Below are 16100 nucleotides of genomic sequence, written 5' to 3'. Positions count from 1 at the left end.
TCGTATTGGCTGAATCCCACCCTTTCGGGGAGGGTCTAATCTACATTCAGTGCCAAGTATATACTCCTAATTTTGAGTTCTAGAAGTACGTATTCTTGTAGAGTAGTTAACACACATCACACTCAATTATGTTCATAGTAAATGCATATAGAGGACCAGGATTGGATATCTGTTGGGTGGCTCTGACCCCACTCTAAAGGTGGAAGAGTCTTGGTTTCAATTTCTCTAGGGGTTAAATTAAATCCATTTATTGGCTGTCACATTTTCTCATTGCCTACTTGTGCAGCTGGATATGGGGAGGTTAGGGAGACAGAATAAGGCTGCATTCCGTAGAAATCCAAAGCCACCACTGGGAACCAGGGCCATGGCAGAAGGGTCATCTTCACATAGATAGGATGGTAGCAGCAAAATATTATCATTGGCTCCTTTTACATTTATACTCTAGACATTAAAATATAAATAGAAAATAAATTTTAAAAAATAAATAAATTTGTGTAGTAATCACCTGCTTTATCATTTTAACCTCTGCATCAGTCCTAGCAAATACAAGGAGAGGGCTCATCTAAGTACCCACCAGTGCTAAGTCAAAGGGAAGCCTCATTTCAAGTTTCATGTGTGAAACACTTAAGAAATATGTGAAGTTTATTCTCTGACCCAAGACTATACACTGGGGGTATGGGTGGGAAGGGGAGAGAAAACTTGGTCCTAATGATTTACTTATAAATGTCTAAGTAAGCTGTCCACCCATCAATAGATAATTCAATACATATTGGACTAATGTATCTGCTACATTCTAGGTATATTCTTAGAGGGCTCTGGATAATATGCAAGCAGATAATACTTCTGTGAACAATTCAGGGGCAGTACAGGCATCAGTGTTTTACAAATTTGTATGTAAATCAACACAACTTTGGGGAGCTTGAGTGGCTCAGTCGCTTGAGTGTTCAGCTCTTGGTTTCTGCTCAGATCATGATCTCATGGTTCGTGAGTTTAAGCCCCATGTCAGGCTCTGTGCTGACAGTGCAGAGCCTGCTTGGGATTGTCTGTCTGTCTGTCTCTCTCTCTCTCTCTCTCTCTCTCTCCCCCTCTCTCTGCCACTCTCCCTCCCATGTTCCCCTCCCAGTCTCTCTCTCTCTCTCTCTCTCTCTCTTAAAATAAATAAATTTTTAAAAATCAACACAACTTCAAGATTTTGGGGCCAGAAGCAAATGAAGGTGACATTAACTGAAGTAGAGAATAGAAGAAGAAATTTTGGTTTGGGAGGAGATAGGGAAGGATATTCAAAGGTGAAGGTGCCAAGTAAGGAATGTAAGGATCTGGAGCTCAGCAGAAAGGTCTGAATGCAGATTTGGGAATCACTGGAGTGGGGGACAGGGAATGAAATGAGAAAAGGTAACGCCTTCTAGGAAAAACAAGTGGAAAGAGGAGAGAGTTACAGTCAGAGCATTACACCACAGCCCTTAACCTCAGCCCTCCATGGAAAATGGGGCCAGCATCTGAGGGGTAAGAGAAGGAAACAGAGTTTCACATTGTTATAATTTGATTCTTCCTAAGAGTCAACTTCTGATCTAAGTGAAGCTGGACATTACAAATCTGCAACTACACTTCCAAGTTCTCTTGTGGCTGGAATAAAAGGGACTCTCAGAAAATATCTGGCATATAAGTTAATAAGTCTTCTTAAATTGTAACCAAAAAGGGGGGCATGGGGAAGGGTCTGAGCAGAAAAGGAGGGAAAACATCACAGCATAAAGAATGTCTATCCCCATCCCTGTCCATTCCTTTGACAGTGAGGAGAATTCAACTAGACAAGAGGAAGAAAGGATTCCAAATGGCAGTGGAGGCAAACCCACTTGTGTGGTTGATAGTTTAGTTCACTTACCACCCAAGGCCAACCTGAGAGGTGATGTGTTAAATGTTCTCACCACCAAAGAAGAAACCATTTAATTTTTTTTTTTAAATAAAGGGACTGGTGAAAATTTGGGAAAGTGGTAAGTTTATGACCATTCTGGTGATGCCTTCACAAGTGTATACTTCTCTCCAAACTCATCAAGTTGTACACACTAAATGTATACAGCTGTTTGTATGCCAATTATACCTCAGCAAAGTTGTTAAACAGACAAAACAACAACAAAAAGAAGCCGACTTGAAAGACAGGATGCTATTGTGGACAAAAAGATGATTTTTTAACTCAGGTAGACCTGAGAGAGCAATTATTTCTTGTAAGGCTCACTATCTGCACTCATACCACAGGAAGAAAATCCAACCTACTGCATATGTTCATCAGGACAGTGAAGTGACAAAAGTCATTTAAATTATAGACATGCACAGAGTAAGCCTGCAAAGTGCTAGATACTAAAAGCATAATAAAGTCACTCCGTTGCATTTATTCTGCATTTAGTAATAACATATTGTGGATTAGTTAGTAAAAGCTGACTGATATTTGGGAGGAGAAATTCTAACAGAGGAACTGCATTCCATTTACATTTTCTCTACGTAGACACTTCCTCTCTGTGTCCTTAGCTCTCCCACTCTGTCTTTCTCTTTGTGTCTCCCTCTCCCTCTCTCTTTTCCTTTTGCATGGTATATGTCAAAGAAAGTGAATTGAAAGCCCTAAAACAAAATGTAGAACATTTTTTTTAGATGGAAAAGAATGTCGAACACATTTTACATTGATGTAGTACATTAAATTGACAAATTAACACTGAAGTATCACCAACTCTCAGAAGAGAACAGTAAAGCATTGAAGATACTAAATTTGAAATTACAAAAGTGCAACATTTAGAAAATAAAACAAAAATTCTGAATTGCTTCTCAGTGATATAATACAAACCTTAGCGTGAACAATATGTTGTCCTTTGAAAAAGTATATTTGATTCTTTACACTCAGCCTTGGAATTATGATAGAAAATGTATTTGTTTACACAAAGGTAGAACTATAAAGTTTGAAATAATAATTTAAATGGAAAAAGTTGGTTCTCATGGCAATATTTTTATGTCTCAATTTCATAAACATGTACATTTCACTATTTGAGTAGTTTCAAGATAATTGAAAATATGACTACCATAATTGAATAAATACTTTTTCCTGACTACCTTTCTAGAAGTACAACATATGCTAGAGAGATTATACTGCCTCTAAAGAAATTGCTTACCTTTTTCAATGCAATTAAATTTTTTAATTTGCGGAAATTAATACTCCTGTGAAACTGTGAAGTCTATTGGTACTCATATGGGAGTTTCCAAGGTACATGAGAGACTCAAAAAAAAAAGTACTATTTCATTTGGTCATACTTAGGCCAGGTCCAAGGATAGAATTAGTATGTCATCTGCGATAGACTGAGTTTTTGTGCCCCCCCACCCTGTAAAGTCATATATGAAAGCCCTACTAAAACTCAGTGTGATGATATCAGGAGTTGGGGCCTTTGGGAGGAAAATTAGGGCTAGATGAAACCATGAGGTGTAGCCTCCATGATGGGATTAGTGCCTTTACAAGAAGAGGAAAAGACCAGAGCTACCTGTCTCCACCACCTGAGGATACAACGAGTAGGCGGCCATCTACCAGGAGGTGGCCAGGAATACCGCTCTCACTGATGATACCCCCTCCCGTTCTGGCTTCCTAGACGCACCCCTAACACTTCTAAGAACACATCATTCTCCTAGTTGTTTGGGCCAGGACAAACTTGCTGTTATCCTGGAGTCTGTTACTCCCTGTGGCAGGTAGGACTTGTGTTCCATAATTTTGCCTTCGGTGCTATGCCTGTGAATATGGTATAGTATCTGGGGAAAGGAATTAAGGCAGCTAATGAGCTGAGCTTAAAACAGGGAGATTATTCTAGATGATCCAAGTGAGCCCATGGCCCTGAAAACACATGCACCTTGGAAGTGGAAGAAGGCGGCAAAAGATTCAGCCAGAGAGACGCAAGGACAGAAAAAGAAACAGGAGAAATTCCAAGCAGGAGACGGACACTTCAGCGCCCCTTCCCGACTCTGAAGATGGAGGAGGGGCTATGACTGATGGAACACGATGGCCCCTGGAGACTGGGAAAGTCAAGGAAGGCGATCCTCCCTTGGAACCTCCACAGAAAGCACTGTGGCCAGATGACACCTGGATTTCAGCCCAGTGGGACCGGTCCTGGATTTCTGACCCTTGGAACTATAAGATGAGGCATTCACACCCTCTTCAACCACGTACTAAAGCAGTGGTCATTCGTTATGGCAGCAGTGTGAACTGATACACTCCGCATCAGCATTTCCTGTCCACTCTACCCTGAAAGTACATCCCCAATGGACCATTTCTCAGCACACCCTCGCTCCACTTTGGTCCAAGCCACCCATTCGTGCCCAGCTCACTGACAAAGGCTCTAAACCGATTTCTCTGCTTCTCCCTCACGATTCCTCATTAAAGTCAGAGTGCAGCAGCCAGGTTGATTCTGTTAATTCCTGTGTGCTACCAGGTTTCTCTTCTGCTCAAGACCCCCCAGTGGCTTCAGAACTCACTGAGCGCAAAAGCCAAAATGCTTTCCCTGACCCTTGCAGTCCCTACCTGCTGGCTTCTTGCTTTCCATCGTCTTCATTTATTTTTCTGTTCCCACCACACTGGTTCCCACCGCCCCCTGCCCCCGCCCCAGGCTGGGATGCTCCCCCTCATGGCTCTGCACTCACACGAAATGCTCCTCCTCAGATATCCATACGCCCAACTCCCCACCTCCTTCTGGTCTTCCTCCCTCCATATTCCTCGTTGTCCACCATATTGTATACCTAACTCTACCTCATTATTTATGGTCACACACACTAGACAGTTGGGCATCCCAGAGACAGATTTTGTCTGCTTCCTTTGCAGTTGCCTGCTGCATAATAAAGACTCAATAAATATTTGATAAATTAATACACTTTTCCTATGAAATACAGCTCCTGAGTTAGTTCTTTGGTTCCTATCCTCACTGCTACTATCCGAACCCAGCTCACTCTAACACTGCCTTGCCATCCCTGGATTCTCAGTCGGTGTCTTTACCCATACTTCTTACCCTTACCCTTCAATCCATCCTACAGGTAAACACCCCTGATTAACATTTGCTAAACACTATTTGCAGCATGTGAGTTTTCTTCTTTGGAACATACAATGGCTCCCATTGTGTTCTGCTTCAGGGTGTGAAGTATCCACAATAATCCTATCTCCTGGAAACCAGTTTAGCAGCCGCCCTCTTCACCCCTGCCCCTTTCTGACAAATCTCCATGCCTAGAACTCACGCTGGCAGCTGTTGGCCACACTGCCCAAGTGTGGTTTCGGCTTTCCTTCCTTCAGAGCCCTCGAAAAAACACCTTCTACCACCAACCACTCCCATTCTACCAGACTTCATTTCTACTGATCGTTTTCTACTTTATTACGAGGACTTTTCCCCTCTCTACTGAGATTAGAGGTTTTCTAAAGACAGGATTCATATCTCTTCCTGTTCTTGACCACCCAAGTGACATGCCTACCTCAGCATTAATTCAGATTTTATGTCTTCAATGTCTTCCCCTAATATTATATCTTATAATAAGTGTTACATATTATACATATATTAAATAGTTCCTCTTGTTCTCTGGGTTTATTATTTTACCATTCTTAAGTTTTTTAATCCAAACTGAGGCATTATTTGCCCTGTTGATACTTTACACAAGAGACTTTATAACTTTGCCAAGAAACTTTGTGGTTGCATTCCTTTTAAATCAATATAGGGCTTATGTCTACCTGCATTCTAATTTAGACCTGTTCCAACAACCACTGCTTGGTGAACTTGAACAAACTGCTTCGATTTTTCACTCAACAGCACCGGAAGGTACCAGCACCAGCAGAAGGGCCCAGTGAACCTGGCTGAGAGCGCCAGTGCCCCTCGAGGTGCTTCCAGCTCCACAGAGAAGATGGCTGTTACCTGAAGAGCTATAAGTGAAATATGAATAACAAAAAAGGAGCTACCTCCTACTCCTCTGGTATTCCTACCCATGAAGGAGACAATAACGAATTTTGCAGCACAATCTCATCCTCACAGGAAACAATTTCATTGGGGGGGAAGAAAAAGGTTCATTAAAAATTGGGGAAATCACATGCTTTCCAGGTAGGCAGTTCTTTAAAAATATATATATATATACAATAATTTCACCAAAAGTTTGCATTTTGTTCATTTTACTAAGAGACTTGGAGGTCTTAACTGTGTTCATTAGAAAGAGGATTTTCCCTGGACGATTTCAGACCTTCAGTAAAAAGCCCCAAATATTTAGAAGAAACGTTACCCTTCATCTCCCCACCAGGAAACCCACACCGGAAAACGTGTGTGCCCTGTACCTTCTTTGTCATCGTGGTGGATAATTGCATCCTGTATCATGTCAGCGAGGTTAAAATGAACTTTTTGATTCTTCCCATGCTTCAGCTTTTTCAGGAACCCTTCCTGCTTCTGAAAAGCCTTCTCTCTTTCATAGTAGGCTTTGATCTGCTCACAGCGCATGCGTTTCACCAGCCGCTGCCGTTGGCCGAGGGGAAGGGACTCCAGCAGGCACTGGTCAATTTCCATCTCATGGGTTCGAAACACGTTACATAGCTGAAAGCAACCTACGAGACACATGGTGAGAAAGTCAGTGGACCCACTGTCACGACAATACAGCAGCACCACAGAGCACGCTCGATTTCCCATTACCCACCCCAGAGGTCAGCAACTCACTCACTCCCCTTTGTGCTTGGCACGCAAGCACGCAGGCCAGCTTACAGACCAGGGGAGAAGTGAAGGGAACTGGTGTCACACTCAACATTGCATGGTGATAAAACAAATAAGAAAATTAGAGACAGATGTGTGGCTTTGCACAACGCAATTACTGGCAAACCATCCTTACTGTTTTTGTAAAGGCCTAAAAGTTTTACCGATGCATTAAAGCCCCTTCGTTGAATAATGCCAACTAAACTGTGTGTGAAATTCTGTCAGAGAGCCATTCCCAGTCTTTGAGCACAGCCTAATAACACTGGTTTTGTATATCCCGATGACTCTGTGTATCTAATGGAATAGAACCTATGTAGCCTAGCAACTGTTCATGTGACACCCTGGATATTTTCCACCAACATATTGCTAAACACTTTTCTTAGTGATTGGTAATATCCCTTTCTAAGAGACCTAATAATGGGTAAGCAATGAAACAGATTTTTCTCTTGGCAATTCAAAATCGTGGATAGAACTGTTGCCGTTGTGGTCTCTGTCTTAGTAACATAGTGATTAACAAAGTGAGCTCTCCATCTTGAAGCTGAAAACCTTCCCTTTCTTTCGCTAGGATATTCCTTATTAATGCCACTCAAAACACCTGTAACGGAATCGTACAGGCCCGTATGTTTACCACTAGAATAAATGTTACTCTTGGCAGGAAATTAACACTGAAAATTCTAGAATGTAATGCACAGGCTCAGATAAGCGTTGCATGTTCTTCCATTCAGATATCTATGATCTTAAGTCTCAAGCAAGTAAAAGTAGCAATGCGTGCCCCAAAGTGTGGTTGATCATACACTATATCTGGAAAGATCACTCAGAAAGGGGTCTGTTTCTTCGTCTTTGGAGATGTGCCCAATTCCTCTGAAAGGGCACCAAGTTGTGACAGTGCAAATTCCATTTCTGTCTCGCTTGAGGCTTTGCAAAGTGTCATTCTCACAACCGCCAGGCAAGACCATCTCTCTTCTGCAAGTAAGGAAAACGAAGTTGAGCGAGGCTGTGATTTGTCCAAGACCAAAAAGAGGACTCTGTGACAGCCACAAATGTTCCATAAAGGCTCAAGAAAAGGACAGAATAAGAGCCGGGGATTCCCGACAGCCAGATACTTAACATCCATAAGGGGGACAGGGGAGAGGCAGAGTTGGGAAATTTTGTTTTGGTCGTTTTTTAGCATTTGACAACATTTTAGAATCGTATTAATTTCATAAACATCTCCATCTTTGTGAGTATTTGTAAGTGTGGTGTTGGAAAAAACACTATACATAAAGCATTCCCTTTCCAGTGACCTAACCACAGAGAGACAGCAGCAGTTCTGAAATAATGACAAATCACTCTGAAGTCTCTATGATAAAAGCCAGGATCACCGTCACAAACAGATCCTCTGGGACAGCTCATTAATAACGGCAGGAAAGATTCTCTGCTTTGCAACCTGTAGCGAAAACTGTACGTGGGTTCCCGGGACACTGTGACTCGCGTGACCTTCCTGATTTGTCAGTAGGTGCCCAGGGAATCAGCAGAACCACGGGAAAACCCAGAGGGTCAGACCAGTGACCTCACAGAGTGTTACGTGCTGATCAGCAGGCAGTCAAAGGTGCAGGATAACCCAATAAACACAACAGTCCTCTAGTGTTCCGCTCATGAGAAAAACCTTCCTGTGAAATTTTCAATTAACTCTGAAGGAGTCTGTAGTGTCAGCTCACGATTTATCGAGCAGCCCTCTCGGTCTGTCAGAAAGGAGTGCTGAGGGATGTTCATAAATTAATTCTCTTACGATTCGGAAAATCGGAGGCCAAGGCTGTGAACTTCCACGTCCATCCATGTATAAAATGTTAACTTTTCACATATTTTCTTGTCAAATAATTCCCCATGCTTTGACTTTAAATGGTCTGAACTTTGAGATTTATTTTACGTTCTACAAGCACAGCGGGCATTGTGACTTTCTTTTTGTCTAATTCTGGATGGACCAGCTGCACCATGTATACATGCTGTAGTCAGTCTGTAAGACACCACACTAAAAATGACATAGTAATGGTAAATGGAGTTTTCAGGCAGTCTACCCAGAACCTGTGGAACTTGGTCACCAGGGCACTAAGAATAACAGTCATTAGCACCTCAGGTGACAGTCTGGGCAGGCCAGGCAGGCAGGGGGGTGCGGCTGAAGAGGAACTACTGTGTCTGAGCTGGACAAGGCTGGCTGGCCTCCCCGGGTGGGGGGTCTTGGGCAGGCACTGGGTCTCAATTGTCCTGTAGCAGAGTTGACCTGGTTCTGCCTGCCCAGCAGCTGGACTGAGTGAGGGCTCTTCCCCGGAAAAGACTTTAATTCTTTCCCACTATTTTGGCGTTCTTCACCCACCAAAGGCTACGCATGCACTAACACCATTTCCACTTCACACAAACCACCTTCTCACAATAACACGTGAGTTCCTTAGGATACAGGGCACGTGCTGTAGTAAAACAGCATATTTTCATTGTTGCGGCAGAGACTGACTAGGGAAACCCGTTCTCTTTTCTCCTTGAACACGTAAGTTGACGTCAGTTTTGACCTTCCCAGGGCTGGCTCATAAAACAGAAAAAAAAAAAGCCCACACGCACTTTAACATGTTCTAAACCTCCTACAGCCTATGGATATGGCAGTGTGGACACCACATAGCAAAGATGGTCCCAGGTAAGGAGCCTCGGTCCCCCCCATGGCTCCCTGGAGCACCTGCCACGAACCAGCCCCTGTCCTAACTTTTCATCTGACAAAGAAATTCACTTCGATTGTAGTTAGGCGCTGCTATTTTGGGTTTTAACTCTTCCAGAAATTAACATCACCCTAGCTAGAGGGTGCCGCGGTTCAGAAGTTTGTTTGGTTTTCTCCGACCGTGTTAAATGGTGATCAAGGGAACATCCAAAGCTCTGCAGAATTTTGAATGACAGGACTGGACCATTGCTACCTACCAAGTGGGGTTCTAGCAAATTTGTAACAATCAGTAGGGGTGGAGTGGGAATGAAATCGTTGACGTGTCACGTCTGCCTATTACCACGGTGCACAGTTCACAGTCAATTCCAAGCTACCACTGTCGCATTACTGAACAGAGAGATGGGAATACGTACTCTCCCCACCTCAGTGTGGGGGCCAGCTTCCACACAACCACTGCATCAAGCCCACCATGGAGACTCATGGCTTCATTCTTGCATCGGAATCACAAATACTCAGGAAAAGATACTCCAGAAAGACCCCCAAGGTGTAAGAGAAGCAGCATCAAGAATTACCCACATCTCAAGAGAAAATAACTATAACATTAAGCATAACTGTGTGTGTGTGTATGTGTGTGCTACCCATTAAATATATATATATATATATTTCATATATATATATATATATATATTTGAGTCTGAGTCATCATAGGAAGCAGACAAGAGACCATATGCTTTAAATTCCTAATCATCAAAATTATTCACTTGTAAAAGGTAATGTTAAATAACAGAAAAACTAGAAAAACTAAAATTGAGTTCCAATTGTAGGTATCACATTTTCTACTTATGACCTGGGGTGAAATTTTCAACATTTCTAAGATGCTTGAAATAAATAAAAAAGAGCTGGTGTTTCAAGTTTGCTGGGATACTGAAAAAATAGGAGATAGTTTGCAAAAAAAAAAAAAATGTCCAGCACAAAGTAAAATACTCAATGAACGGTAATTATTTTTATGAGGAATATGTCATGAGGATCTGTGTGTATACATGGAATACGTTAAGAGAACTGAAGAAAAAGGAATGTGTTATATGGAGAGTTCTCTCTCCCTTTTTTGCTCTTTCTGGTTCTACCATGTGCCAAGAATGTTCCCAGCACAAGGTCTTTGCACCTGCTATTCCCAGTGCTTGGAACATTCATCTGATGGAGGGAGTTTAAATGGTTAGCATCCTTCCCTTCTCCTGGTCTTAGCTCAAAATCTCCAACCTCGTGATGCTTTCACAGGCCCCTTTATTTCTATTTGCAACTCTTCCCTAACAATATTTCCAATTCCTATTTCTTGCTTTTTCTCTTAAAGTTTTTATCGCCCTGAAATATATTTTTACAGCATCAATCATCACACTTAGACTGTATATTATACTCATACCAATGCTGTTTGTAAAAAACACCACATATTTTATTTATCTATAAGCCCCCCCACCAAAAAGCACGAACTTGGACTGTTTTATCAGCAGTTGGAAGAGCAGATATTAAATATTTTTGTTGTTAATTAAATCACTGGCAGAAATATCATATGCATTACTAAAACCTGACCCAGCACTGACATATAGTAGGTAGCAAATGCTTATGACTTGACCTACCCTTCTTTTGGCATGGGGGTTATATACATGGCTGATCTGAAATTCTAGATAAAAATTCAGAGACATTTGGTGTGCCTGGGTCGTTCAGTTGGTTCAGCATCTGACTCTTGGTTTTGGCTCAGGTCCTGATCTTGTGGTTCATGAGTTCAAGCCCCACATCAGGCTCCAAGCCAACAGTGCGGAGCCTGCTTGGGATATTCTCTCTCTCATTCTCTCTCTCTCTCTTTCTTTCTCTCTCTCTTTCTTCTCTCCCTCTCTCAAAATAAATAAACTTCTAAAAAATATTTATAGACATTTACCATAGGCAGAAATCCCTGCTCAGCAAATATGCATCTCCATAAAATAAAACTTGAGAGCCGGCAAATTTACATGAAGGAAACAGCAAAGATCTATGTTCAGAAATCATTATGGAACGTCTAGTAAAAACTAGCAGCTTTGGCCTTGGAGACACTGTGCCATGATCTCAGGATGCTGTGTTGTAGCAAGCCAGAAATATACAGAATAAAGTTAAGGAAAAGGCAACTAGGAAAATGAGGAAATTATTCTGGGGATACAACTGCCAGAAATGCCTTCCTCTCCATTAGACTCAGAACCTTCATGTGGTGGGGCGCCTGGGAGGCGCAGTCGGTTGAGCATCCGACTTCGGCTCAGGTCATGATCTCATGGTTTGTGAGTTTGAGCCTCGCGGCAGTCTCTCCACTCAGCACAGAGCCTGATTTCAGATCCTGTCTTCCTCTCTACCTCTCCCCTGCTCACTCTCGCTCACACTCTCTCTCTCTCAAAAATAAATACACATTAGTTTTTTTTTTTTAGTATTTAAACAAAATCTTCAGGTAGCCACAGCACACTCACTGCGGGAGAGTTTTTGCAAAGTTATCCATAAGTGCTAGATAAGAAAAAATGGTAGAAGCAAGGACATCTCCAGAAACTTGGACCCACTTTCAGGGGAGCAGACATTCGTGGATGGTTTATGAAGTTAACTCTGTCTTAGGGCACAAAGCAAAGCAAATTTCAAAAAATGCTTTAGAACTGAAATTATACGGACACCTTCTTAACACTGGAGAACTGGATTTCAACTACAGATGTGGAACCACACCTGCCAATTTGTTCAGAAACTTACAAAGTCGATTCTAAATAAAGCATATATAAGGAAGAAAGTATAATGGAAATAATACTTTTTTAGAACCAATCATTGATCATAATTTCACGGATGAAATTAAAACCGTTCACAGAAATAAATCTACGGCTTTAAATGTATATATTAGAAAAGACTGTATTCTTAGCATCAGTGACCAACACATGTGATTCATAGAAAAGAACAATAAAGGAAGCCCAACAAGAAAGAAGAAAATAATAAAATCACGGTACAAATGGACAGAAACGAAATAAGGACTGAGCAAAGATGAAGAGATGAGAAACAGAAAATATCCAGAAAAATATATCTTACCAAAAACGACTCAAGAAGCAAAAACTTGAATAGATTTATAATTACATGAATTAAATTAATTGTCCTAATGCGGGTAAAAGGAGGAAAAATCAGTTACGTTGTAAACACCGTTATCCTTGTAAGAAACCAAACACATTCTATGACTCAGCCGTTAGAATTGATACCAACACAAGTCAATACACACACACAAGAAGAAAGTTACATTTTCAAACCTAGAATTGACGTGCACCCTTACTAAGGTCTAAAAAAAAAATTTAAACCTATCATTTCACACTCATTTGATTGACAGTGTTGTCCCATTACTATGAAAGAGAAAATTGGAAGTACTTTGCTAAACTGAAGATATACCTCTCCCACAACCACTGTAAGTACTCTAGAAACCTTTTGATACATGTTGCAGATAAAAATAAACACACACAGGGCCACCTGGGTGGCTCAGTTGGTTAAATGCCTGACTCTTGATCTCGACTCAGGTCATGATCTCAGCTCAGGTCATGATCTCATGGTTCGTGGGTTCGAGCCCTGCATCGGGCTTTGTGCTGACAGTGTGGAGCCTGCTTGGGATTCTCTCTCTGCCTCTCTCTCTCTGTCTCTCTGCCCCTTCCCTGCTCATGCACACATGCACTCTCCCTCAAAATAAATACACTTCAAAAAAATAAAAATTAAACAAATAAAAAATAATGCGTAATGAAAGAGATTAGAAGTACCAAAAGTCAACTTTGAAAACAATCCCTTCTCTGATTTTTGGAGGAAAGAAGTCTGTTTTGCCACATGTACCCGTCGGATTTTCTGCTATTGGTACTGGCAGGAGGGACACCTAGATCAATGGCACCTGAAAAGGACAACCTGCAGAGACTTCCGCACACAGGCGGCCCGCGGTCCGTGACAAGGTGCAGGTGCAAGCCAGAGAGGAGAGTCTTCCCAAAGCCAAGGTGGGGCCCCTGGACACCCTTAGGGAGAAACGAACCTCTACCCAAACCTCACACCTCACACAGAAATGAACCCGAAACGGATCACGGATCTGAATGTAAAACAAAACTGCAGTGCATCCTGAAGACCGCAGGATGGAACCGCTGAGCCCTGCCTTAGACTTGACCTGGAAACACGGCCCATAAAAGAAAAGGAAAGAATGAATTGGATTTCAGCTGAAAACACAACACAGCTGTGTGAAAGCCACGCTCAGGGTGGCAAAGTGGGGAAAAGCAGTTCTTTTTGTTGTTTTTTGTTTTTTGTTTTTATGTTTATTTATTTACTTTGAGAGAGATAAAGAGTACAAGCAGGGTAGGGGCAGAGAGAGAGGGAGAGACAATTCCGAGTAGGCTCCGCGCTGTCCTCGGGGCTCAGACTCCTTAACTGTGACATCAGGACCTGAGCCGAGATCACGAGTCGATGTTGAACCCACTGTGCCATCCTGGCACCTCTGGGGAAAAGTACTTGTAACCACCTGTCTCACAAAGAATCACCTCTAGGGGCACCTGGTGGCTCAGTCGGTCAAGCGTCTGACTTTGGCTGGGGTCATGATCTCACCGTTTGTGAGTTCAAGCCCCACGTCGGACTCTGTGCCAGCAGCTGGGAGCCTGGAGCTGCTTCGGATTCTGTGTCTCCCTCTCTCTCTCTCTCTCTCTGTCCCTCCCCTGCTCTCGCTCTCTCTCTCTTTCTCAAAAGTAAATAGATATTAAAAAAAAAAAAAGAAAAAAGAAAAGAATCACCTCTACAACACACACACACACACACGCACGCACGCGCGCCTTAACTTTCAGCAGCAAGAAGGCAGGTGGTCCAACTGGACAATGGCAGAAAGTGACGGATGTTTCAGGGGCACAGATGGATGACGGCCAAGCATAGAAGAGACCTCCGACAGCACCAGCCATTAGGGAGATGCCCACCGGAAGCAGTGACCCATCACTACGCATGTATCAGAAGAGCTGAAACAAACATAAAACTAGTGGGGGGCCCCGTGGGTGGCTCAGTCGGTTAAGTGTCCACCTTTGGCTCAGGTCATGATCTCACAGTCCGTGGGTTCGAACCCCGCGTTGGGCTCTGTGCTGTCGGTGTGGAGCCCACTTCAGATCTTCTGTCTCCATTTCTCTCTGCCCCTCCCCAGCTTGTGCGCTCTCTCTCTTTCCAAAAATAAACAAGCATTAAAAAAACTTAAAAAAATAAAACTACTGACAATACCAAATACTGGCAAGGATGTGGAGAAGCAGGATCTCTCCACCTTGATGCTGGGAATGTAAAATAGTGCAGGCATTCAGGAAAACAGGTTGGCATTTTCTTTAACCACATTCTGTGGCAACATGTCGAGGTGAGATTACGTGGCTCATCAAGACCATTCAGGGTGGACTCTGACATGCTGCGGTCAGGGCAGGTTGCAAACTCCAGGAACCAGCATGAGAATGGTCCCTTCTTAGAACACTGCCCACCTACACTTTGGTGCAGGACAGCTGTCACCACAGGACACCAACAAGGCAAGAAAGTTAGCAAATGGTGCCCATTTTGCTGGACTCATTTTATTATTATTATTATTATTATTATTATTATTATTAATTAATGAACTAGATATTGGTGGATATGCTTTTGTCTTCCAGGAATAGACCTCAAAAGGCTGAGAATAGACTGGATTCTGGCCAAAGGTCCAACATATTGTGGGCACACTTATAAAGAAAAACTTGTCACCCTGGTTTTCCATGAGGATAATGAATCATCAGAATGAAATAAAAATAAAAATAAGTGCTCCAATTTCCCCCGTGAAAAGAACGAAAATACATTTTATCGTTTGTAGGTAAGAATGCGCATTTATCTGAATTTACAGGTACGAATTCGACGTCAATTCCACCAGCTTATGTTTCAATTTGGGGGATGCCTCCTCTCAAAGACCTCAAATGTATACAATTTCTGTTCTATGCCTTGCTTCCCTCACTCCCTATGGGATTTCCCTGATGAACATTCCCTCTGCATATTGCCGTGTGCTCCTGAAGCCCTCTCCCAAGACTCTGCTTCTAGGGAACACAAACTAATGCAAGTAAGATTATATATTTTTTTCTCTCATTTTCTATTAACTTTCACGGTTTACACCAAAAAGAAGACATTTTTTTGGAGATGCGAAATGTATGTCTATAGGCTGAACATACCTAATGACGTAGGTTTCCAAAATCTACAAGTCATAGCAGCACAAGAAATAATAAGACACACCTGCAAAAGAATAAAGTTGGGGGGCGCCTGGGTGGCTCAGTCAGTTGAGCATCGGACTCTTGATCTCGGCTCAGGTCATGATCTCACGGTTCATGGGTTCAAGCCCCACGTTGGGCTCTACACTGACAGTGTGGAGCCTGCTTAGCATTCTCTCTCTCTCTCTCTCTCTCTCTCTCTCTCAGCCCCTCCCCTGTTTGCACTCTCTGTCTCTCTCTCAAAATAAGGAAATAAACTTAAAACAAATTAAAAAAAAGAATAAAGTTGGGCCCTAACCTTCTATCATATGCAAAAATTAACAAAAATTTATTAAAGCCTTAAACATAAGACCCAAAAGTACAAAACTCATAGAAGAAAACAGAAGTTTTAGGACACTGCACCTGGCAATGATTTCTCGGATAGGACACCACAAACACAGCCGACAG

The 16100-nt window shown here is 42.4% G+C and overlaps 1 protein-coding gene across 3 annotated transcripts in view; it reads right to left on the bottom strand.

Annotated features, from left to right (window-relative positions):
• The window catches only part of MYO16 (myosin XVI), a 605690-nt gene that overhangs the window by 449909 nt on the left and 139681 nt on the right, over positions 1–16100 (bottom strand). For all 3 annotated transcript variants that reach the window (XM_027065214.2, XM_053217786.1, XM_027065212.2), the window contains exon 2: positions 6323–6586. In XM_027065214.2, coding sequence (XP_026921015.2) covers positions 6323–6548 — 226 coding nt within the window. In that variant the 5' untranslated portion in view covers positions 6549–6586. The remainder of the gene's footprint in view (positions 1–6322; positions 6587–16100) is intronic.

Source organism: Acinonyx jubatus, chromosome A1 (assembly GCF_027475565.1).
Source record: "Acinonyx jubatus isolate Ajub_Pintada_27869175 chromosome A1, VMU_Ajub_asm_v1.0, whole genome shotgun sequence".
In the NCBI taxonomy this organism is placed as follows: Eukaryota; Metazoa; Chordata; class Mammalia; order Carnivora; family Felidae; genus Acinonyx; species Acinonyx jubatus.
The sequence above is the reverse complement of the archived record's forward strand: the minus strand, read 5'-3'. Positions and strand labels throughout refer to the sequence as shown.